The sequence below is a fragment of the Zootoca vivipara genome, chromosome 16 (assembly GCF_965207765.1).
Source record: "Zootoca vivipara chromosome 16, rZooViv2.hap1.1, whole genome shotgun sequence".
Lineage (NCBI taxonomy): Eukaryota > Metazoa > Chordata > Lepidosauria > Squamata > Lacertidae > Zootoca > Zootoca vivipara.
In genome coordinates, this window is record NC_142599.1 from 21,099,342 (window position 1) to 21,123,071 (window position 23,730).

Below are 23,730 nucleotides of genomic sequence, written 5' to 3' on the forward strand. Positions count from 1 at the left end.
CCAGCTCCCTAAGCCATTCCTCATAAGGCATTGTTTCCAGGCCTTTGACCATTTTGGTTGCCCTCCTCTGGACACGTTCCAGCTTGTCAATATCCTTCTTGAACTGTAGTGCCCAGAACTGGACACAGTATTCCAGGTGAGGTCTGACTAGAGCGGAATACAGTGGTACTATTACTTCCCTTGATCTAGATCAGGCATCCCCAAATGGCGGCCCTCCAGATGTTTTGGCCTACAACTCCCATGATCCCTAGCTAACAGGACCAGTGGTCGGGGAAGATGGGAATTGTAGTCCAAAACATCTAGAGTGCCGCAGTTTGGGGATGCCTGATCTAGATGCTATACTCCTATTGATGCAGCCCAGAATTGCATTGGCTTTTTTAGCTGCTGCATCACACTGTTAACTCATGTCAAGTTTGTGGTCTACCAAGACTCCTAGATCCTTTTCACATGTACTGCTCTCAAGCAATAGTTTAACTATGTGCCGGAGGCCTGTCTTTTATCTGTCCTGATTCTTCCAACATTCAACTTTGTTGGACACCCACAAGTTCTAGTGCTTTGGGATAAGAACCTTCCTCTATCCAATTTCTCTGTGCCGTGCCTCATTTTATACACTACTATCGTGCCACCGTTTCCCCGCCTTTTCTCTAAACTAGGAAGTTTACCGTTCCTCATGTGGTGGGTCTTTGCATCCCCTAATCGTTTGGGCTCCCCTTTTCCGAGCCCCTTCTCATGACTCAGCTGATCTCCTTTACCCTGCTTCCCTCCCCTCCATAGCTGCCCCATCTAAGACCCAGGAGATAAGCAGGAGAGAGAGAGAGAGAGAGAGAGAGAGAGAGAGAGAGAGAGAGAGAGAGAGAGAGAGAGAGAGAGAGAGAGAGACATAATCAATATTGCTACTGTACTAAGTCCAGAAACGGAATGCAAATGATCAAGCCCTGTGCCTGTGATTCCGGAAAAGATTTCTCCCGGTTCTTTCCCTTTGAAAAGGCTTAATGAGACGGCAACAAGGAGAAGTCCTAAATCCGCATAATTGCTTTTGGATGGATTGCCTAAGAGAGTGCATCACATGGGCAATCAAAGCGGAACGTGACATTACACAACAGCCTGCCACTTGGCTGACCTGTGTGTGTGTGTGTGTGTGTGTGTGTATAACCCTTTCCAAATGTCTCAGGCTGGGTTGATAGCCCACTTTCTTTTCTTCATGCACATTTGATAGATGGATGTATTTGTTCAGAGCAGGGATGGGGGTCCTCTGGCCCACATCATGCCCACCTGCTTGTCATAGGTGATGTCAGGCGTGGGGTAAGGAGAGAGGCAGGAGCCTTAAAGTGTACTCCTGGTTGTGCCCTGGCAGGAGCTGGCTCTATCAACTGATGGGCAATTAAACTGAAACCTCAGGAACTTCGAAGCCTCCGAAAGCACCTTGAGCATTTTAAAGCATCTGCAAGCACTACATGGCACTTTTTCAAAAATAGCCTCACCCAGAGCACATCACAGTAGCCCAAGCAGGGTGCAACTAACACTTGTATCACAGCAGGTAAAGGTAAAAGGTAAAGGACCCCTGGACGGTTAAGTTCAATCAAAGGCGACTATGGGGTTGTGGCGCTCATCTCGCTTCAGGCTGAGGGAGCCGGTGTTTGTCCACAGACAGCTTTCTGGGTCATGTGTCCAGCAGGAAATAATAATAATAATAATAATAATAATAATAATAATAATAATAATAATATATTTCTACCCTGCCCTTCTGACTAAACCGCTTCTGGTGCAACAGAACGCCATGGCGGACGCCAGAGAGCATGGAAACGGCATCTACTTTCCAGTCTCAGAGGTACCTGAGCATGCTTTTGAACTGCTAGGTTGGCAGGAGCTGGGACAGACCAACGGGAGCTCACCCCGTCGCGGGGATTCGAACCGCTGACCTTCCGATCGGCATGCCCAAGAGGCTCAGTGGTTTAGACCACAGTGCCACCCACGTCCCTAATATCACTATATAACTGATATATCGTGTGTGTGTGTGTGTGTGTGTGTGTGTGTGTGTGTGTGTGTGTGTATCACTGATATCATGTATCACTGCATGTTCTTATTAACTAAACAGTACTTTCCCCACCCCAGAAAATATTCTTACAGTATTAATGATTCCTGTGACTTCAAATTGCTGACTTGCAGTGGCTGTGGATGAACGCTGACATTGTAGGTGTGTGTGTATGTTAAATATTAAAAAGGTTCTCACTAGCCCCAGATCTGCTCAGATTCCAAGGCTCAAAGTGCTTTCCAAAGGGGATGGGATCAAGACTCACAGTGGCAAGTATGATAAATGACATGAGCGGTGCAAATTCTTGAAGGCCAAGCAAGAGATGACAATGTTCGATGTTGCCCTCTTTGGAAGAAAGCTGGGTGTGTGTGTGTGTGTCAATAAAGCTCTCAACCCCCCCCCCCCGCAATCCTAACAGTCATCATTCCCAGCCTTCTGAGGAGCAACTTTGCAACTCTGCAACTTTGCAACTCAAGACTGACGAGAGTCGGTTGCTAAGATTCCTTGAGCACATCCCCTTGGCACTCTTCCCGGTTCCCTCCTCCAAATAAACTTTGCTCAGCTCACACAGCTGAGGGTGGCAGGAACTTTCTGCGTGAGAAAAACTCCTCTGGAACGGGAGAGAGAAGCTCATTGTTTCCTGGGGAGTCCAGATTGAGAGGTACCTCTTCAGCGGTGGACGTGGCCTTTTGGGATGGATGTGGGAACGGGGGATCCTCATAGGCCGAATTTCTTAGGTGGGCGGTGGGTGAGGGAAGAATAGCCCGTGCTTCTTGTTATTTGTGCACTGATGTGGCCAGAATTTTAAAACGGCTGGTTTTAGAGGAGAACTCATTCCCTGAGTTGGAAAACAAAAGATTTGCAGGGAAATGTTGTTTGGCTTGAAAAGGGAGTGCCAGGCAGATACTAAATGCTGTGGAAAGAATCAGGTTCTCCAAGGTCCAGGATATCAGATGAGGATAGACGTTCCAGGCTGCATATGAACTGTAAATTTTAAAGCACGTGACTTCCCCCAAAGAATCCTGGGAACTGTAGTTTGTTGTTGCCTTGTGGGAATTGTAGCTCTGTTTGGGGCGAGCTACGGTTCCCAGGATTCTTTGGAGGGGCAAGTAATGTGCTTGAAATGCATGGCTTGTACACTAGGGTGATGGATTTTCATTTTTTTCTCTCAAAAATTATTTCCTGTAGCACAAATGGATGAACCTTTGCATTTTAATGACTAAAATGAGGTATATTCCATTGAAATATTTAAAAAGGTTACGCACAAACTGTTTTTAATTTTTTTTGTATGCCGTTTTACCATTTCATAAAATTGTATTAACAGTTCTATATATATTTCATATCAAATTTGGACAAAATACCACATTCCACAATCATAGGGTATACAAATGTCACACCTGCGCAAGGTAAAAGCCCCTTTTGGGGACCTCAAAACTCAGCCAGCAGACCCTGCCGGACATGCTGGGAGAAGAACCTACAGGAGAGGTAGCAAAACAGCGTCCTCTAGCGGCGTCTATACTGTTACTGCAGCTAAAAAAAGCTTCCTTGTGTGTTTGATGACCCTATATAATGTTGTATATATGTGACTCTAAAGCTTGGGTTCAATTTTATATCTGCTTACAGTGACTTCAAAAATGGTCAAAAAACTGATAAAAAAATTTTTAAATCATTTTGTGCATGAGGTTTTTTTTTAAATCAAATCTCTTTGAAAGTAAGATTTTATCTAATCTTTAATGAAAGCTCATCAAATTATGATACAGGGAAATGAGGTTGTAAAAAAGTCATCACCCTATGTACACAGTATGAGTCTAACTTTAGGTGATGACATGTCTGGCTTTTCAGAGGCCCCGTCCTCTACTTGCAAGAGTCCTTTGTTAGAAGGACTGTCCTGTCTGATCCAAGTCTGGTTTAAAGGTAGAGAACCCTTAGGAGGGAGATCAACCAGGGTGGACTAGTTTGAAGTCTCTCATCAATAGTTAGCCCCCCCCCCAGGGCAACAAACTCATCACTCAGACACACAAGGCATCGATTTGGTCACAAGTCTTCCCCACTGTGGCGTGATGTATTGTTAAATTATAGCATTTACTTGAGAACGTAAGAAGGGCCTGCTGGATCAGGCCAATGGCTCATCTAGTCCAGCATCCTGTTCTCACAGTGGCCAAACGGATGCCTGTGGGAAACCTGTAAACAGCAAATGTGCACAAGAGGACTCTTCCCTCCTGTGGCTTCCAGCAATTGGCACTCAGAAGCAGGGCCGTCTTAAGTATATCCGGCGCCGTGGTGCTAAGATCCCTCCGCCCCCCCCCCCGGTTTCCCAGAGTTGCTTACCTTTTTATGGCGCTGTCGGCAGCTTTGCGGGGCTGGAGGAGCCGGGCAGCGGCTGGAGGGTGGCTCCTCCGGCGGGGAAGAGGTGGAGACTCCGGGCGTAGCGCTGCTTCAGTGAGACATGCAAGGGCAGTGAGCTGATGCCAGGAGGCGCCCACCCAGCCTCCGTCTCTTCTCTGGCACCCTCCAGAACTTGCCCTGGTGCCCTGCGCCACTTGCCTCTATGGGCAAGACGCCCCTGCTCAGAAGCATTGCTGCCTCTGACCATGCAGGCAGAACAGAGCCACTCTTTTAAAGCTGTCCAAATTGGTGGCCCCGTCTAAATTTGCATCAGATGGTGTGCTTGCAGAGCGCAGGGACACAGGAAGCTGTCCTATGCAGATCCTGACTGTTGGTCCAGCTAGCTCAGTATTGTCTGCTCTGACTGGCAGTGGTTCTCCAGGGTTTCAGGAAGGGGGTCTCTCCTGGAGGTGCCCGGGATCAGGGCCGGCTCTAGGGATAGGCTGGGTGGTGCGGGGCGCCAAGGTGCCGGGTCAGCGGGGGGGGGGTGCTGCACGGCAAAGCCGCATGGAAGCTATGCTGCGCGCTGCGCCCACTAGGGCAGGGGCGCCAGAGCGATCTCCGCACCACGGCGCCCGACATGCTTGAGACGGCCCTGCCCGGGATTGAACCTGGGAACTTTCCCATCACTGTCTTTCATCTCCGTTGACAATGGAAGGCTGGTGGGCAAAAACGGTTCATTGCAGCAGCTGAGAAGCTTATGCAGCAACGCGCTTGGAGGAGGTGCAGGATATGAGAACCTTATGGCAACCTGGGAGCCTTTTATAACATTTAGTGTTAGACAAGGTTGCAATTTAATACCTCTGGAGTCCCAGAAGTCTTTTGGGAAAGATTTATTGCCACCACTACTTTCATCACTATCTAAGGACACATGATCCATGCCATATATTTAAAGCACTATTAGGCTACTTTAACAGTCACAGAGAATCCTGGGAACTGTAGTTTATTGCAGGTCCTGGGAACTGTAAGGTCTGTGAGGTCAGCACCTGTAACAAACTACACTTCCCAGAATTCTTGGGTGGTGGTGGGGAGCCATGACTGTTAAAGAGTGCTTTAAATGTATTGCACGGATGTGACCTTGGTTACTTTCCTGCCTTTAGTAATCTAGATCAGGCATCCCCAAACTTCGGCCCTCCACATGTTTTGGACTACAATTCCCATCTTCCCCGCCCTTTGGTCCTGTTAGCTAGGGATCATGGGAGTTGTAGGCCAAAACATCTGGAGGGCCGCAGTTTGGAGATGCCTGTTTTATTGTGTTTTAATATCCCGTTGGAAGCCGCCCAGAGTGGCTGGGGAGGTCTGATCCAGGAGGGATCTTCCTTTGATCTTATGTTTGAAGGCCAGAGCAGTTTCAACAATGAGTCCAATTCACCAATGGTGTGGTGGGCTCTCCCTTGGTGGAGATTGTCACACAGTCAACTGTGCTTGGCAAACAACAACAACAACAACAACAACAACAACAACAACAACAACAACAATTTATTATTTATACTCCGCCCATCTGGCTGGGTTTCCCCAGCTACTCTGGGCGGCTTCCAACAGAATATTAAAAACACTGTAAAATTAAAAACATGATAAAACATAAAGCATTAAAAACTTCCCTAAACAGGGCTGCCTTCAGATGTCTTCTAAAAGTCAGATAGTTATTTATTTCCTTGACATCTGATGGGAGGGCATTCCACAGGGCGGGCACCACCACCAAGAAGGCCCTCTGCCTGGTTCCCTGTAACTTCGCTTCTCGCAGTGAAGGAACCGCCAGAAGGCCCTCTGTGCTGGACCTCAGTGTCCGGGCTGAACAATGGGGGTGGAGATGCTCCTTCAGGTATACTAGGTCGAGGCTGTTTAGGGCTTTAAAGGTCAGCACCAACACTTTGAATTGTGCTCGGAAATGAGCTGGGACCCAATGCACTAGCTCTTTTATTTATTTACATTGGCTCTTTTATTTCCAGCACCAAGCATTCCAGCTAACCTCCATCTCTCCACTTCTGTGTTTTAGGCAATCTCCATGACTGCAACGGGGGACCATTTTGGTGGCAGGGATGGAAGACCATTCCATGTTGTGACGCCTGTCCTGGAGAGCATCACCCTTTCCGAAGCTGCGGGCACCAAAGTCTATATGAAGATGGAGAATGTCCAACCCTCGGGTTCCTTCAAAATCCGGGGCATTGGCTACTTTTGCCAACAGGTGAGTGGTTGCCAAGTACCCTGGAAGTTCCTTTGTGGAAGAACAGCAGCTTGCACTATGGGCAGCTCCCCCAAACAAAACAGCTGTTCAAATTCTCACACAGCCATGAAGCTCACTGGGTGAACAACTCAGCCTAACCTATCCTTCCCGTGTTGTTGTGAGGATAAAATGGAGCAGTGTGTGTTGGCAGGTAGAGAACCACATGCCCCGCGTTGAACTCCTTGGAGGAAAGGTGGGATAAAAAGGTACGCTCTGGTCAGACCTCACCTGGAATACTGTGTCCAGTCCTGGGCACCACAGTTCAAGAAGGATATTGACAAGCTGGAACGTGTCCAGAGGAGGGCAACCAAAATAGTCAAAAGCCTGGAAACAATGCCTTATGAGGAACGGCTTAGGGAGCTGGGTATGTTTAGCCTGGAGAAGAGAAGGTTAAGGGGTGATATGATAGCCATGTTCAAATATATAAAAGGATGTCATATAGAAGAGGGTGAAAAGGTTGTTTTCTGCTGCTCTAGAGAAGCGGACATAGAGCAATGGATTCAAGCTACAAGAAAGAAGATTCCACCTAAACATTAGGAAGAACTTCCTGACAGTAAGAGCTGTTTGGCAGTGGAATTTGCTGCCAAGGAGTGTGGTGGAGTCTCCTTCTTTGGAGGTCTTTAAGCAGAGGCTTGACAGGCATATGTCAAGAATGCTTTGATGGTGTTTCCTGCTTGGCAGGGGGTTGGACCGGATGACCCTTGTGGTCTCTTCCAACTCTATGATTCTATGATTCTATACTAAATAAGCACAGAAATAAATAATAAACTATGTAAGAGAGTCACAAAGACTCTCATATCTGCTCAGGCAACACTGTTACAGGGCTTAATAACACACGGCACACTGTGTTCACTTGCAAGCTGATCTTCCAACCTGATGTATATTATCACAGTAACACAATGTCCTATCTGCATAACATAAATATAACATGCCAAAATAAAATAAAATAAAATAGACACATTTTTGGCTCAGAAATGGCAACATTCAGAAACAAGGGGAAGGGCGTTTAAGTCACCCAGGAGGACAAACTGGGCTCAGCCCTAGAATCACAGAAACTGTGGAGCTGTAAGGGACCCAAGGGTCATCTAGTCCAGCCCTCTGCTGTGCAGGAATCACTGCTGCCATTTAATCTAAATAGAGAGCTTCCTGTGGTTCTAATAACACTCTCCAAGTTTCCATATGGCGTTCTCCTCCAGATCAATGCATTCTCACACCTTCCCCTCTCTCAAACTGAATTCCCTCTCCTGTTCATTTCAGGTTGCCAAAAAGGGTTGTCAGCACCTGGTTTGTTCATCAGGTAAATAAATATCCCCGTGCCTTTTCGGTCCTTCTTTCAACTTCCAATGTTTCTCTAGTAATTGTCAGGGAAGCCCGAAGAACACCCTGCGTGTGACTTAGTTACTCCTCTTGACCTTGATTCAGTTTGTACGGTGTATTCAGAGGGCCGGCCCTGCCATTAGGCAAAATGAGATGACTCCAAACTCAGCTGGCAGGTGCAGATGTGGTGATGGTGGTGGCAAACCCCTGGCTATTCCTCCCAATCGCCCTGACCCATCTGCACTATACATGTAAGGCAGTATTACCTCACATTAAACAGCCATGGTTTCCCCCCCCAAAGAATCCTGGGAACTGTAGTTTGTTAAGTGTGCTGAGAGTCGTTCGGAGGCCCATATTCCCCACCCAGAGCTAGTTTAACAGACAATCCCTCTTCCAAGAGAACTCTGGGAATTGCAGCTCTGTGAGAGGGATAGGGGTCTCATAACAATTCTTTAAAAACTACTGTTCCCATAATCCTTTGAGGGAAGCCATCACTATTCAAAGAGATATCTTATAACAGAAATCACTGGGTTAAAGCTGACTGAAAGTCCAGAGGTAGCATTATTATCAATTTACGATGGGGTGGAAGTTTTGCAGGCTATGAAGGACTTTCTCACAAATTGATTGACAGCTGCACAAATTATGATAGCTACCGTAGGAAGTCGAAGGGGCAAAGGGGCCCCTGACCATCAGGGGCCCCTGACCATCTGGGGTTGCAGCGCTCATCTCGCTCTATAGGCCGAGGGAGCCGACATTTGTCCGCAGACAGCTTCCAGGTCATGTGGTGAGCATGACAAAACTGCTTCTGGCGAACTAGAGCAGCGCACGGAAACACCGTTTACCTTCCCTGCCGGAGCAGTCCCTATTTATCTACTTGCACTTTGATGTGCTTTCGAACTGCTAGGTGGGCAGGAGCTGGGACCGAGCAACGGGAGCTCACCCTTTTGCAGGAATTCGAACGGCCAACCTTCTGATCAGCAAGCCCTAGACTCTGTGGTTTAACCCACAGCGCCACCTGGGTCCCTAGTCGAAGGGGCAAGCAGAATATAAAATGGAAGAATGGTATAAAGAGGTATGGGATATAGCTATTAAATGATAGATGAACATGTGCCATTAAGGTAAGATGGGGGATACGCAGGAGAAATGATTTCGAGGAGATATGGAAGGTGTTTGCAGAATTTGTCCTGTTAAAATGGAAAGGGGTCAAACCATGGCAAGCGGTGTCGAAATTTTGGGAGGTTGGATAGGTACAATGGAATAGTCTCGGTGGCGGGGCGCACATTTTTATTCTTATTTATTTATGGTTATTACTTTGTCAAAATAACATATATATAAAAATGAAAATAAAGAGGCATCTTAGTGTAAAATGGGGTCACCTTGGCATGACGAGGGGTGAGGGGTGGGGAGCAGTGTGTGTGTCACATGCCCCCTAAGCTAGTCTGGGGTCCTCGGGTACAGCATAGGCTGCTCTCCTATGACCAGTTCTTCAACTTGGGTGGGAATGTTTTCCTCTTCCCTGCTGCTACCCATTCCTCGCAGGTGGCAACGCTGGACTTGCTGCAGCCTATGCTGCCCAGAAACTTGGCATACCTGCCACCATCATCGTCCACGGAAGTACTCCACTGTCGACGGTGAATAAGCTAAAGAAGTTTGGTGCAGAGGTGGAGATCTGTGGGAAGGTGAGTGGAGGAACGACTGCCGAACGCTTCTGAATCGCGGGTAAGGTTGGAGCAGGTCTGGCTGGTGCCACCGCCGGGCACACTTGGGCAGTTGCCGGTGCCCAAGCAGACTGGGAGGGCCCATCCCAGATGCCTAACCTGGTTGGCAGGGGGACCCAGTGAAGAAAAAAGCCCTCTAGGACAATTGCTGTGGGTCCCCTCATCCCCGGAGCTGGTGCTGAATTGGATAATCAAGGTCTCCTCTCAATTTCACTGGAGGTCTTCCTGTTTGTTTCTTTTTTCTTTTTAATTATTTTTTATTAAGATTTTCGAACATATAAACAAGAAAAAAGAAAAAAAAGAAACAATGTTCTCCTAAAACATATATCCTCTTCAAACATCCAACTTTAAGAGAAAAAAGAAAAAGAAAAAAGAATAATTAACAATAAAAATAAGAATAAAGATCAACATTCCAATATCCTAATTTCATAATTCAATAATCGACCTCCACGAGCATCCTTTCTAACGGTTCAATACATCTCCAACTTCGCAGGTTCTAATCAAATTATTCAACTGTCCAACTTACATATCTAACCTATATAATTTTACACCCTTATTTCCTAACCTACAACCTACACAATTGCTTATAATCCTCTTCAAATATCAATTCTACAATATTTTTTAGAATAAATTCTAAATTTCTTCCACTCCTCTTCTCCTCTCCTCGGTCGCGTAGCCTTCCGGTCAGGTCAGCAAGTTCCATGTAGTCCAACATCTTCATCTGCCATTCCTCCACTGTAGGTATCTTCGGTGTCTTCCAGTACTTTGCTAGTAATACTCTCGCCGCAGTTGTGGCATACAAAAACAAATTCACATCTGTACTAGGCAATTCTTTTCCTACCATGCCCAATAGGAAGGATTCTGGTTTCTTAACAAAGGTGTTCTTCAACACTCTTTTCAGTTCATTTATAATTTGTAATGAACTGAAAAGGTCTTCCTGTTTCTTGTTCTGGCAGGTGTGGGATGATGCTGAAGAAAGAGCTAAGAGGCTGGCTGAAGCTGATGGCTGGGTCAAGATCCACCCTTTTGACCACCCATTGGTGTGGTAAGGTCCTTGGGAAGTAAATTTTGGGAGAAAATCCCCTTTGGGCGTCCAATAAAGAGTCTCACGCCAGATTCCTAATTAGTCACTTTATTCAGTACAGTGCTCCCTTGGTTCTCAAACTTAACCTGCTCCGGAAGTCCGTTCCAAAACCAAAGCTTTCCAAAACCAAGCGCACTTTCCCGTAGAAAGTAATGCAAGACGGATTAATCCATTCCAGACTTTTAAAAACAACCCTTAAAGCAGCAATTTAACCTGAATTTTACTATCTAACGAGACCACTGATCCATAAAAGGAAAGCAATAAACAATGTATCAGTAGCTCAACTGGGTTCCACGCAGTCACAAAAACAAAACAAATATGAGCCCCCAAAACAAAAATGCAAAATAAATAGCAAAAACAGACAGACCTCAGCGTAACACTCAAAACGGAAGTGTGGCACTCAAAACAGAATTGTGGCACTCAAAACAGAAATGGGCACTCACATCGGAAGTGTAACACTCACAAAGGAGCACATTCGGCTTCCGAAAAATGTTCGCAAACCAGAACACTTACTTCCGGGTTTGCAGTGTTTGGGTTCCAAGTTGTATGAGTTCCAAGGTGTTTGAGAACCAAGGTACCACTGTAACATATTTCTGGACAGAGTCCAAAGGAGTCTGTGATAGCAGTCCCATTAGCACACACTCTACATAGGAATAAATACATCATATTGGCTGTTTATTCTCTAGTCTAGCCAGTCCCCTTCTGTCACCCCAGCACCTCATAATCTCTTCATCCAACCACAGTCCTTAAAAAAAAACTTTGCATAAAGAGCCCTCCTTGTGCCTTATTTGGACTTGATTTTCACTCTGTCAGATAGGTTCCTCCTAAACTAGTTCTTACCCATTTTGTATTTAGGATGCACTCTTGTGTACTTGAAACTGACCTCACCGATAATGTGTCTTGCAGAATTTCCACCTCAGAATCCATAAGTAGTTGTTGTGTACTGGGCACTCTGTCAAGTAGATAGGGCTCTCCACACCCATCTAACTCAAAAGTCCTTGTTGGGGACATAGAGTTGTGCCCTTTCCACCTACTGCTGGGGCCCAGTTGGTCCAATTTCCATTGGTTCCAAAACAAATGAGGAACAAACGGGTAGAAAGGGTCGTGCTTTATGTCCTTGCTGTTTGAGCTCATTCATTCTTCATTTCCCCTAAATGCTATATTTTGTTGTGATCAGCACCTTGGAGAGGGACATAGGGGTGAGATTCAGGACCATGGATAGCGGTCCTTAAGCTGAGGTACAAGATACAAGTTGTCTCAGCACTGTCCTGGAACATCAGGAAGATTTTTATAGCCTGCCTCGGGCAGTGGATACTGGGGGACAGGGAGCAGTGACAAGGTGCCAGAGGATGGAACTGTGTGTGCCATGTGGATTCCACTGCACTCCCTTAAATCCGTTTCTGTCCTCAGGGATGCAGCAAGTGCCCTATGAAGCCTTTGGGACTTTTTAGTTTAAAGGAAAGGCAAGTAAGAGGCCAACATGATAGAAGACAGAAAGTGGATAGAGAATTTTTCTGCCTGTCTCATAACACTAGAACTCCTGGGCATCCAATGAAACTGAATGTTGGAAGAATCAGGACAGTACTTCTTTATGCAGAGCATAGTTAAGCTATGGAGCTGGCCACCACAGAGGCAGTGACGGCCACCAACTTGGATGGCTTTAAAAGAGGATTGGACCAATTAATGGAGAAGGCTATAAATGGGTGTTAGTGATGCTGGTATGCTTTGCCTCTACTGTCAGAGACAGTAATGCTTCTGAATATCAGTTGTTTGAAACCACAGGAGAGGAGAGTGTTCTTGTGCTCATATCTATCTTGTGGGATTCTCATAGACATCTGGTTGGCCACTCTGAGAACAGGATGCTGGACAAGATGGGCCATTGGCCTCATCCAGTAGGGTCCTCTTATGTTCTTAGATGTCCCATCGCCAAGTAAGATTTAGCTACCGGTCTAGTCAGCTTCTGCGTCCTCTTCTCCTTGCCTCTGGCAGCAAAATGTCTCGGGCCGTCCGTGGCTCAGAGCATCCTTCCCACAAATGCCAGTCTCTCAAAGATGTCTCCTCTCCACACAGGAAGGGCCACAGCACTCTGATCAAGGAGCTGAGGGACTCGCTGGATTCCAAGCCAGGAGCTATTGTGCTCGCTGTGGGCGGAGGTGGGCTGCTCTGTGGGGTGGTGTCTGGTCTGCAAGAGGTGGGCTGGCAGGATGTGCCCGTCATCGCTGTGGAGACAAGAGGTGCTGACAGCTTCAACGCAGCCCTCAAAGCAGGACGGCTCGTCACTCTGCCTGACATAACCAGGTGAGTAGTGTGCACTGGAGATGGCAGCAACCCCAGCTTGAAGGAAAGAGCATCGGTCTTGAGACGAAATGTTCTCTTTCTTTCTTCTCATCCCTTTAAAAACAAAAAGAGTTTGGACCCTGAAAACTTCAGGGTTATCCTGAGCATGCTGGTGCTTCCTTCTTGTTCCCCAGGGTCCCTGTTCGGGGTTCACCTGTTAGCACTCCCCACCTAAGTTTGCCATTAAAGGGACTTCCCCATCTCACTTCAGAGAGTTGGAAGGGGCCCTGATGTTCACCTAGTCTAGCCCCCTGCAATGCAGGAATATGCAGCTGTCCCGTACAGGGATCAAACCTGCAACCTTGGCATTCTTAGCACCATGCTCTAACCAACTGAGCTATCAAAACTAATCTCCCTCTTCTACCTCCTCCTATTTTTTTAGCTGTGGTACAAAAGGTAGGCTGGTTCCAATAAGTTGCCTTACTGAATCAAAGCAGGATCTCGGTCTCTTCAGTGCCTCAATGGAGACCTCCTGGTAACTCTTGTTATACTGTCTAGAGCAGTGTTTCTCAACCTTTTTTGGGCCAAGGCACACTTGTTACATGAAAAAAATCATGAGGCACACCTGGAAGAAAGTTCCCCTCTGCCGCTCATTCCGGCGCCCCTAGAAGCAGCGGCTGTGGCTCTAGTGCGCTCGTCTCCGCTAGCCTGAAAGGGAGAGGGGCTTCGGAGGATCCACCACTTACGGAGCTTCCGGACAAACGGCGACAAGGACAGCTCCGTCGGAGGAGACGACGAGGCAGCGGAGCGCGCTGCCATCGCCGCCACCGCCCCACATTCAACCACCGCGCAGCAAGCGAGCGCGAACTTGCGAGAGGTGGGGTTGGGGAACAGAGCGGCGCCGGGCCATCTCGCGAGAGCAAGCGGCGAGAACAGTTGCCCGAAAGGAGCCCCTGGGAACTGTAGTCCTTTCTCTGGCTCCCTTTCCCTCAATGGTGTGCGGGGGTGGCGGAAGTGGAGCTTTCTCTCGTCAGCCAGGTTTGCGCTCTCGCGAGCCTTGAGCCGAGGCTTCTGGCTGGTGAGGGTTTGCCGTTGCCCGGGAAACAAGCCGCACGTCACGGCACACCAGCCAGCGTCTCGCGGCACAGTAGTGTGCCGCGGAACAGCAGTTGAGAAACGCTGGTCTAGAGTTCCATCCTGAAAAGGGTCGTTTGTTTGTTTGTTTGTTTGTAGCATTCATACCCAACTTTTCAGCCAAAAAGTCTCCCAGTATGTAGAATCACAGAGCTGTAACGTTGGAAGGGACCACATGGGTCATCTAGTCCAACCCCTGCAATGCAGGAATCTTTTGCCCAATGTGGGGCTCGAACCCATGATCCCAAGTTTAAGAGTCTTGTGCTCTACCAACTGAGCTATATGACAATCAGTTAAAACGAGACAGCTCTCTCTGCCCACAAGCTTACAATTAAAACAACAACAACCCACGTCACACAAGGGGAAGGGGGGCAGGCTGTGTGGAGAGGGGGCTGGAATCAAACTTGGGCAACAATTCTTGAACAGTTGTTATAATGCATGGGTAGGCAAACTAAGGCCCGGGGGCTGGATCCGGCCCAATCGCCTTCTTAATCTGGTCTGAGAATCAGCGTGTTTTTACATGAGTAGAATGTGTCCTTTTATTTAAAATGCATCGCTGGGTTATTTGTGGGGCATAGGAATTTGTTCATTATTATTTTTCAAAATATAGTCCTGCCTCCCACAAGGTATGAGGGACAGGGGACCGGCCCCCTGCTGTAAAAATTTTGCTGATCCCTGTTATAATGAGCAACTGGTGCAGTTCAGGGGCAGGAGCTACCTGATGCAGCTGGTTTTTTGGTGAAGCTGATAGGATGAGCCCCACTTCCCACCTCTCCCACTGAGGCAGCCTGATGGGGATTGGAGTCCCAGTGGAGCTGGTCTGTCACCTCACAGGCGATGATGACGATGGTGGTGATGGCGATGATTTGTATGCCACTCATACCTGTAGGTCTTGGGGTGGTTACAACATAAAATCACAATATAAAAACACAAAACACATAACCAAAACAGAAACAGAAACAACCCAATAACCCCTCACCAACACATTTTTAAAGTTACAGGTAGGTAGCCGTGTTGGTCTGAGTCGAAGCAAAATAAAAAAATTCCTTCAGTAGCACCTTAAAGACCAACTAAGTTTTTATTTTGATATGAGCTTTCTTTCTTTTTTTAATAATTTTATTGGTTTTTATACAAAGAAGACAAACATAACATAAAATGTAGACTCTGTCCCTCCAATTTCCCTCCACCCACAAGACCACTTCCGCCACCAGTAGTACCTGTGAGCATTGGGAACCAAAGGGGTCCATTTTTGGCTGGGTTTGACCTCCCCCCTCCTTCCTCCCCCCTCATCCCCTCCCTGCCACTGAGAGGACAGGGATGGAGGTTCTCTGAGGCTTGGTTTTCCCCCACTTGATTCTTCAGCATCACTCCAATTTAACAAAAAACAACAACAAAAAGACGATAAAAAAGAAAAAAGAAAAAGAAAAAAAGAAAAAAGAAAAGGAAAAAAAGAACTATAAATTCCCAAATATTAATTTCTTAACATTGTAATTGTGACTTCCTCAAATCTCTTCCTCCTGGTTTTCCTAACTTCTCTAATTAATTATGGTGGGTTTTCTACTCTAATTCAAAATCTTATTCTTACCCTATTAACTTAATCCTCCTCCTTCTTCTTGCCGGCCTCCCACGAGCCCTCTTCTGCCACAAGAGGGACTCGCGGGGCCCAGCACTTCAAAGGTTCCATTTTTTGTGTCTGGGTTTCCCTCTACCCCCTCCCCTCCCCCCAGGGCACCCCCTGCCACTGGGTGCCACCGAGTAAAGAGAGAGTGACAGGCAGCTCTCCACTCAAACACCTATCTTAAACACAAACTTTTTCATATTAATCCAAAAATTCTTTCCTCAGCCCATCTTCAAACTCCCTCCAGAAAGGTCAAATTTTTACAACACTCTCCTTCCCCCCTCCCGATATCTTTCCCCCCAATTGGATCAGCATTCCTTAAGCAAGCCAAGATGTCAGAAACCGTCATTCAAAAACCAAAAAGCCTTTAAGCTAAAATTCTCACCCCACACCAGTTCTTTCCCCCTTGCAACTCCAGACCCCTATTCCCCCCTCCCCCTGCTTTTCCTCTCCCACAATGACATAACTCCCCATTTCAGTCCCTCCAGTTTCCTTCTTTCCATTAATCTTCATTTCAGTTTGCTTCTCCTTGTCACTTTGTTCTTCTTTTTCAAATCCTTGTTTTACCTCATCCGCAAAGTATTTTTTATGGTCCAGATCACCTTCTTCTTTGTCATCAAATTGTTGCTCCTCATACTCTGTCTCAGAGTTAAAATTATCAGAGTCAAAATTGTCCAAATCCAGATCTTGAACCTCATTTTCTAATAATGATCCATTAGGATGTTGTCGTTCCTTGTAAATGTCCTCCCATATTTGTAGATAGTTCAGCACAGCCACCTGGAAGGCTTGAGAATACTTTGTTTTCATAGTTCTCTTAACCGCAGACAGGCAGAAGATAGAGGGGAAAGGGTGCTGGAAAATTCCTTGCTTTTACACGGTCGGCTCCATCTTGGCTGATCTTCTCTTTTGTCTTTAACTCCATCAAAAATCCAGTCCCAATTCCAAATTTTTACTTCCACAGCATCGCAATAGATTTCCTTAGTCTTTTAGCAACTTGACAGCTTTTGACAGCTTTTGACAGCTGTCAAAATACTTTCCCCTTATTGATGCTGAACCTCAAGGGGTGCCGGACTCGGGAGCTGAGAAGGGTTGAAAAAGTCTTTCTTTCTCTCGGGTTCACAATCCAAAAACTTTTTTCCTTTTTCGGCTTGAGGATATTTAATGCGCCTCCTAATTAACCAATAGGAAGAGATCGACTTCCGTTTTTTTTTAAAAAAACTCTCCTATTCTCGAGATTAATTTTTTTTAAAGTCCAAATGTAAATTTCACTTACTTTGTATAAGTCTCTCTTTTTTTTTTGGAAGAATCCGCCGCTTGCCGGGTGAGGACTTGGAGCTTCGCCTCTCGGAGGTAAAATGGATCCCAAAATGGCTCCCGCGACTCCACTCCGCTGGCTCTCGATCGCTCTACTGAGCTCTCGGGCAGCGGAGGATTCGCGGAACGGAGCAGCTGCTGGGTCGTGAGTCACCGGGACGCTCTTCCTGGTGCTTTTGTGGGGAGTCCGCTCGCTCTGCGGGCTTCCCCCCCCCTCCGAGAGGCCAGGGACTTCGGAACGCGAAGTCCCTGCGTCCTCCTTCCTCGGCGCGACGGACCGGAAGCCTATTTTGGTATGAGCTTTCGTGTGCATGCACACTTCTTCAGATACACTTGAAACAGAAGCAACCAGACCCTTATATATATTCAGAGGTTTACCACTCTTACAGCCCATCACCCATTCCCATCCCATCACCCCCCCACCCTCTGAATATATATAAGGGTCTGGTTGCTTCTGTTTCAAGTGTATCTGAAGAAGTGTGCATGCACACGAAAGCTCATACCAAAACAAAAACTTAGTTGGTCTTTAAGGTGCTACTGAAGGAATTTTTTTACATTTTTAAAGGACATTGGATGCCAATCAACCAAAGAGGGACATTTTTGCCTGGCAGGCACCTAAAACTGTATAATGAAGGCGCCAGGCAGACCTCCCTGGGGAGAGCATTCCACAAAGGGGGAGCCACTGCAGAAAAGACCTGTTCTCGTGGACTGCTCGTGGAGGCGGCACACACGAGGACGGGCTTCAGAAGGTGATCTCAGGGTCTGGGTAGTTTTTTTTAAGGTTTTTTTTGTGCTAGAATACGTACAAACAAATAAACAAGGGAAAGTACATATTGCGCCTCCACTTTCAATTCATAGAGTTTCTCCCCACCCCCCAACGGATTAACTCATGACTCCTACCCTCCTGCCTTCCCTGGGTATGGGTGCAAACTTACCTTGCTCTTTACTGTCCATTCTGCAGTGTGGCCATGTGCCTGGGAGCCAAGACAGTGGCACAGAGGGCTCTGGATTGTGCCCGCGAGTGTTGCATCATCTCTCATGTGCTAGATGATGTGGAAGCGGTGAAAGCCATCGAGCAGTTCCTGGGTGAGTTTTCAAGGGTGTGGCAAACAGTGATTTCCCCCTGTGATTCTGATGAAAATTGCCACCCCGAACAATTAATATTAACTTTATTTTATTTTTAAATCACTGACCACACTTGCATGCTCCACATTGAATGCAATCAATGTTAACCCTGAAACACTGGAAGCATAGAGCTGTGGTGAAGGCAGGCAACTGATAGGCAGACAGCTCCCTCTAGTGGCTTGTAGGAGCTCTCGTTTTTATACTGCATCAGAGAATCTGTCAGTAGAGATCAGAGAGATAACTCATAGCTTCCCAAACCTTTTCAGGCCACTGTCCCTTTGCTTTCATAAACTCATCCCCAGTTCCCCCAACCTTTCCCTACAAAAAGGCATTATTCAGAACAGAATGAGTGGATATAACAATAAATAAAACCAACTAATAGATCCTCCTGGGATTTGGGATCAGTGCAACTGGTCAGGAGCTGCTGCTATTTATTTGGTTTTTCAGATTAAAATTTTACAGTCACATATTCAACATGCAACATAAAAACAAGATTCCATGGAATCTCCTGGACTTCCCTCCTCCCCTTTGTGAGTCCTATTGTTAATCATTTCCTCCTGCATCTTTTATGATAATCCAAATCTTTTACCTCTCTATTGTGTCCAAAATTCACCATTAAACTACAAGTGTCATTCCGATCCTACTAACAATTTTAACTGTTTGCGATGGTTTTTAAGATAAATTATACATTTCCCCCATTCCTTATTAAAATTTTGGTCTTCCTGGTTTCTGATTTTTCCGGTCATTTTAGCCATTTTGGCATAATTCAGCAACTTGATCTGCCATTCTTCTCTGGTTGGGACTTTATCTTTTTTCCCATCTCTGGGCCAACCACACAGCTGTGGTTGCAGACAAAAATACAGTGGTACCTGGACTTACGAAGGTGATCCGTTCCGTGGCGCTCTTCGTAAGTTGAAACCTTTGGATGTTGAAGCGTCCATTTTGCGCAAGCGCAAAGTGCGATTTTGTGCTTTGCGCCTGCGCAGACAGAGCATGCCGCTTCTGCACAGGCGTAGAACACACGCGTGGCGAAAATACTTCCGGGTTTGCTGACTTCGTAAGTCGAAACCTTCGTAAGTCGAGGCATTTGGAAGTCGAGGTACCACTGTAGTCTTTTCTGCTCCCTTGGGATTTCAGCACCTAGGATTAGAAAAGGTTATTTTGAACGTTTTTTTTACTCATTATACAGTGGTGCCTTGCTTTATGAATGCCTCGCACAACGAAAAACTCACTAGACGAAAGAGTTTTGCATTGCGCGAGGCATTCATAAGACGACAAAATTTTCTATGACCGCCACTTCGTCTTACAAAGCGGCGGCCATAGAAAGCAACAAAGGAAGATCAGCTGTCAGCGCGGGAAGCTGACAGCTAATCTTCCTTTGCCTGGGGGGATGGAGCCGAAACGCGGCGGTGCGGCGGCTGCCCCTGCCTGTATTCCCCTTGGCTCGGGGAAGACAGGCGGGGGCAAGCAGCGCCCGCTGCGATTCAGCTCCGTCCCCCGGAGCCACCGCACTGCCGCGCAGCACCGGGGAAGACAGGCGGGAGGCGGTGGCGGGAGAAGCTCTTCCCCCGCCGCCGCTTCTCGCCGTGAAAAGCCAGCATGGGGTGCAGTTTCGGAGGTTTCTGAAGCTGCACCCCATACCAGAGAAGGCAGGCTTCTCTTCCCCCACCGCCGCTTCTCGCCGCGCACAGCCGGCATGGGGTGCAGTTTCGGAGACCTCCGAAACTGCGCTCCGTGTCGGGGGAGGTGGCAGCGGGAGAAGCTCTTCCCCCGCCGCCGCCTCTTGCAGCGTAAAGCCGGCATGGAGTGCAACTTCGGAGGAGCTTCTCCCCCCGCCGCCTCGCACACAGCCGGCATCGGACGGGGCTTTGGAGACCTTCTCCGAAGCCCCGTCGCATGCTGCCGCCAGTCCCCCAGAGCCTATAGGAACGCATTGATTAAGTTTCAATGCATTCCTATGGGAATCTGGGACTCGCTAGACAAAAAATTCGTTACACAAATTGACCTGTGGAATGAATTAATTTCGTCTAGCGAGGCACCACTGTATATCATTTCCCAAAATTCTTACATTTCCACCACATATGCTAAAAGGTGCCTTCTTTTTCCTTACACTTCCAGCATACATTTGACCTTGTTTTATACATTTTTGCTAATTTACTGGGAGTTAAATACCAACGGCACATCATTTTCACTTACAGTACTCCCTTATTTCTCATCCCTTTCCAGATGACGAGCGCATGCTGGTGGAGCCTTCCTGTGCTGCCACCCTGGCTTTCCTCTACTCAGGCTACCTCCAGCAGCTGCAGGAAGAGGGGCGGCTGAGCCGGCAACTGGACTCCATTGTCGTTATCGTCTGCGGTGGGAGTGCCATCCATGCGGAGGAGCTCCGGGCCTTGAAGAATCAGCTGGGGATGAAGTGAAGGAGGGCAGCTCTTGACATGCTGGCAAATGAACCTATCGCTGGCCAGGATTTTTTTAGTGCACTTAGAGCAGGGGTGGGGAAGCAGCTTTTCCAGCCTGAAGGCCACCTTTCCTTCTGGGCAGCCTCCCAGGGGCCACGTGGCAGTGGGGGGGGGCAGAGTCAAAATCGGGGAGAGCAAGGGATGAAAACTTTCCCTTTACACAGGGGGCTATTTTCTACACACACACACACACCTCTCTATACTCCATCCATCCAGGCAGGCAAAAGGCATTATTAGTGCTCAAATGTATTTTCCACCCATGCAAGTATATTGGTTGATGTTCTTTCCTCTCCCAGAGCTACAATCCTTAGAGTTCCCTGTGAAGCGGGAGTTGTTTACCACACAAAGCAATAGGGGTCTTCCCACAATTCTTGGCATCCCTAATGAACTACAGTTCCCATTATTCTTTAGGGGCGGGGAAGCCCCAGCTGTTTAAAGGAGTATGGTCCTGCCATTATATGTATAGTGCAGACAAGCCTCTTGGGCTTGCTGATAGGAAGGTTGGTGGTTCAAATCCCTGTGATGGGGGTGAGCTCCCATTGCTCTGTCCCAACTCCTGCCAACCTAGCAGTTCGAAAGCACACCAGTGCAAGTAGATAAATAGGTACCACTGCGGCGGGAAGGTAAACGGCGTTTCCGTTTGCTGTGGTACTTGTCATGGTCCTTGTCACAGTCTGTGGACAAAAGCCGGCTCCCTTGGCCTGAAGCGAGATGAGCGCCACAACCCCATAGTCACCTTTGACTGGACTTGCCCGTCCAGGGGTCCTTTACCTTTTACCTTTACCTTTAGTGCAGACTCTTGAGAGGCAAAATCTACAAGCACCATTCTTTTCAATTCTCTGTGTAGGTTGAGAAACCAGCCAGCTCCCCTCTTTCAGTGTTGTAAGTCTCCCACTACCTACCCCACCATAAATCTTCCAGAGGATGCCTACGTGGTGTAGTGGTTAAGAGTGGTAGACTTGTAATCTGGGGAACCGGGTTCGCGTCCCCGCTCCTTCACATGCAGCTGCTGGGTGACCTTGGGCTAGTCACACTTCTCTGAAGTCTCTCAGCCCCACCCACCTCACAGGGTGTCTGTTGTGGGGGAGGAAGGGAAAGGAGATTGTTAGCCGCTTTGAGACTCCTTGAGGGTCTCAAAGCGGGATATCAAATCCAAACTCTTCTTCTACGTACGAATGACTCGAAATGGCAGATATTGGCTAAATCAGGCATCCCCAAACTTCGGCCCTCCAGATGTTTTGAACTACAATTCCCATCTTCCCCGACCATTGGTCCTATTAGCTAGGGATCATGGGAGCTGTAGGCCAAAACATCTGGAGGGCCGCAGTTTGGGGATGCCTGGGCTAAATGTTGCGGGGAGGCTTCCTAAGGTATAACTTTTTCAGCAGGGGGCCAGTCCATGTCCTTCAGACCTTGTGGGGGGCAGACTATATTTTTTTGGGGGGGGGGGAATGAACAAATTTCTATGCCCCACAAATAACCCAGAGATGCATTTTAAATAAAAACACACTGATTCCCGGACCGCCCGCGGGCCAGATTTAGAAGGCGATTGAGCCAGATCCAGCCCCTGGGCCTTAGTTTGCCTATCCATGCTCAAGAGTCTGGGAAGCAATCTGTTAGAGTTGCTGTTGTGGCTTCTTGCGTCACAGACCCTGCAATGGGCTGGTGTGTGTGTGTGTGGACCAGCTGACCGCAGGGGTCCCTTCCATCTCGAGAATTATTTCATAAGCATATGATTCCAGCGACTTACCTCGCAGGGTTGGGGTGAGGATGAAGAAGGTGACCAGATGTTGTAGAAACCATCGCTGCAAATAAAAGCCAGCTACTTCTAATTTGTCCTGCATGTGACTTTGCAGGGGTGGGTGGGAGGGTAACAATTTCTTTTTGCATGGTTTGAACAGGTTATAGATCCACTCTCCACATGCAGCAAAATGAAGCACTGGCGTTCTGGATCCCTTCAGACTGCATGAGTGTGGCAGGGTGGGGAGATTTGTCTGTGCCCCCCCCTGCCAAAGCGCCCTGCAAATTGTTGTTGTTAGAATTTATATACCACCCTATACCTGGAGGTCTCAGAACAGTTCACAGAACAAAAGCAAAATATGAAAGCACAAAATATATAATCAAATAAAAAACAACAACGCAATAACCCAAACTGCTACTACCATTATCCTTATCAGGGCCGGCTCAACTATTAGGCAAAGTGAGGCATTAGCCTCAGGCAGCATATCCTGGTGGGCAGGGGACTGCAGTCCTCTGTTCCTCCTCAATCCCCTGCCCATTCTGTTCCATTGTGTGTGCCTTGCACCCCCTAAGCTAGCCTGCTGCCCTCAGGCATAGAGGTGGATGATGATCTCCCACTGCCAGTGCTGGAGTCCGAATCAGCTTCCAGTCCAGTGAATTTCTGTATTGGGGATTGGGGGGGGGGTGTCTTCTTGTGTGCCTCAGGCAGCAAAACATATTAGGCTGTCCCTTAGCACTACTATCTCTACTGCAACACATTAGAGGGGGGGATTCTCATCCAGGTGGCTGTGCTAACTTTCTGCATGAAAATGCCAAGGTTACAGTTTTGATGCTCATATGGGACAGCTACCTAGTCCTGCATTGCAGAGGGTTGGACTAGACAATCTTCAGAGTCCCTTCCAACTTTGTGATTCTAAGAATTTCCTAGCTGTGCTTCCTATTTCAAGGGCTTCCCTGAAGAGAAGGGCTGCAGCTCATTGGCAGAGCATCTGCCTTGCATGCAGAAAGTCCCAAGTTCAATCCCCAGCATCTCCTGTATGAAAACCCTGGAGAACTCCTGCCGGTCAGAGTAGACAATACTGGCCTGGCTCAGTATAAGGCAGCTTCCAAAGGAAGCTTAGTGTTGGAGCTTCTCTGCTTTGCATGCAGAAGTTCCCATTCCTGGCATCTCCAGATAGAACTGAGGCTCCCTGCCTGAAACCGCCTCTGCCAGTCAGTGTAGACCAGGGGTCAGCAACCTTTTTCAGCCGTGGGCCAGTCCACCGTCCCTCAGACCATGTCCCTCAGGCTGGACTATATT

The 23,730-nt window shown here is 47.6% G+C and overlaps 1 protein-coding gene across 1 annotated transcript; it reads left to right on the plus strand.

Annotated features, from left to right (window-relative positions):
• The first annotated feature begins 2,542 nt into the window (after positions 1-2,542).
• On the plus strand, positions 2,543-22,522 carry LOC118076381 (serine dehydratase-like). The gene is made up of 8 exons (XM_035099092.3): positions 2,543-2,693; positions 6,414-6,602; positions 7,899-7,938; positions 9,498-9,637; positions 10,633-10,721; positions 12,831-13,058; positions 18,065-18,189; positions 20,455-22,522. The coding sequence occupies exons 2-8, from the start codon at positions 6,423-6,425 to the stop codon at positions 20,646-20,648; spliced, it is 996 nt and encodes a 331-aa protein (XP_034954983.1). The 5' UTR covers positions 2,543-2,693; positions 6,414-6,422; the 3' UTR covers positions 20,649-22,522.
• Positions 22,523-23,730: the final 1,208 nt, after the last annotated feature.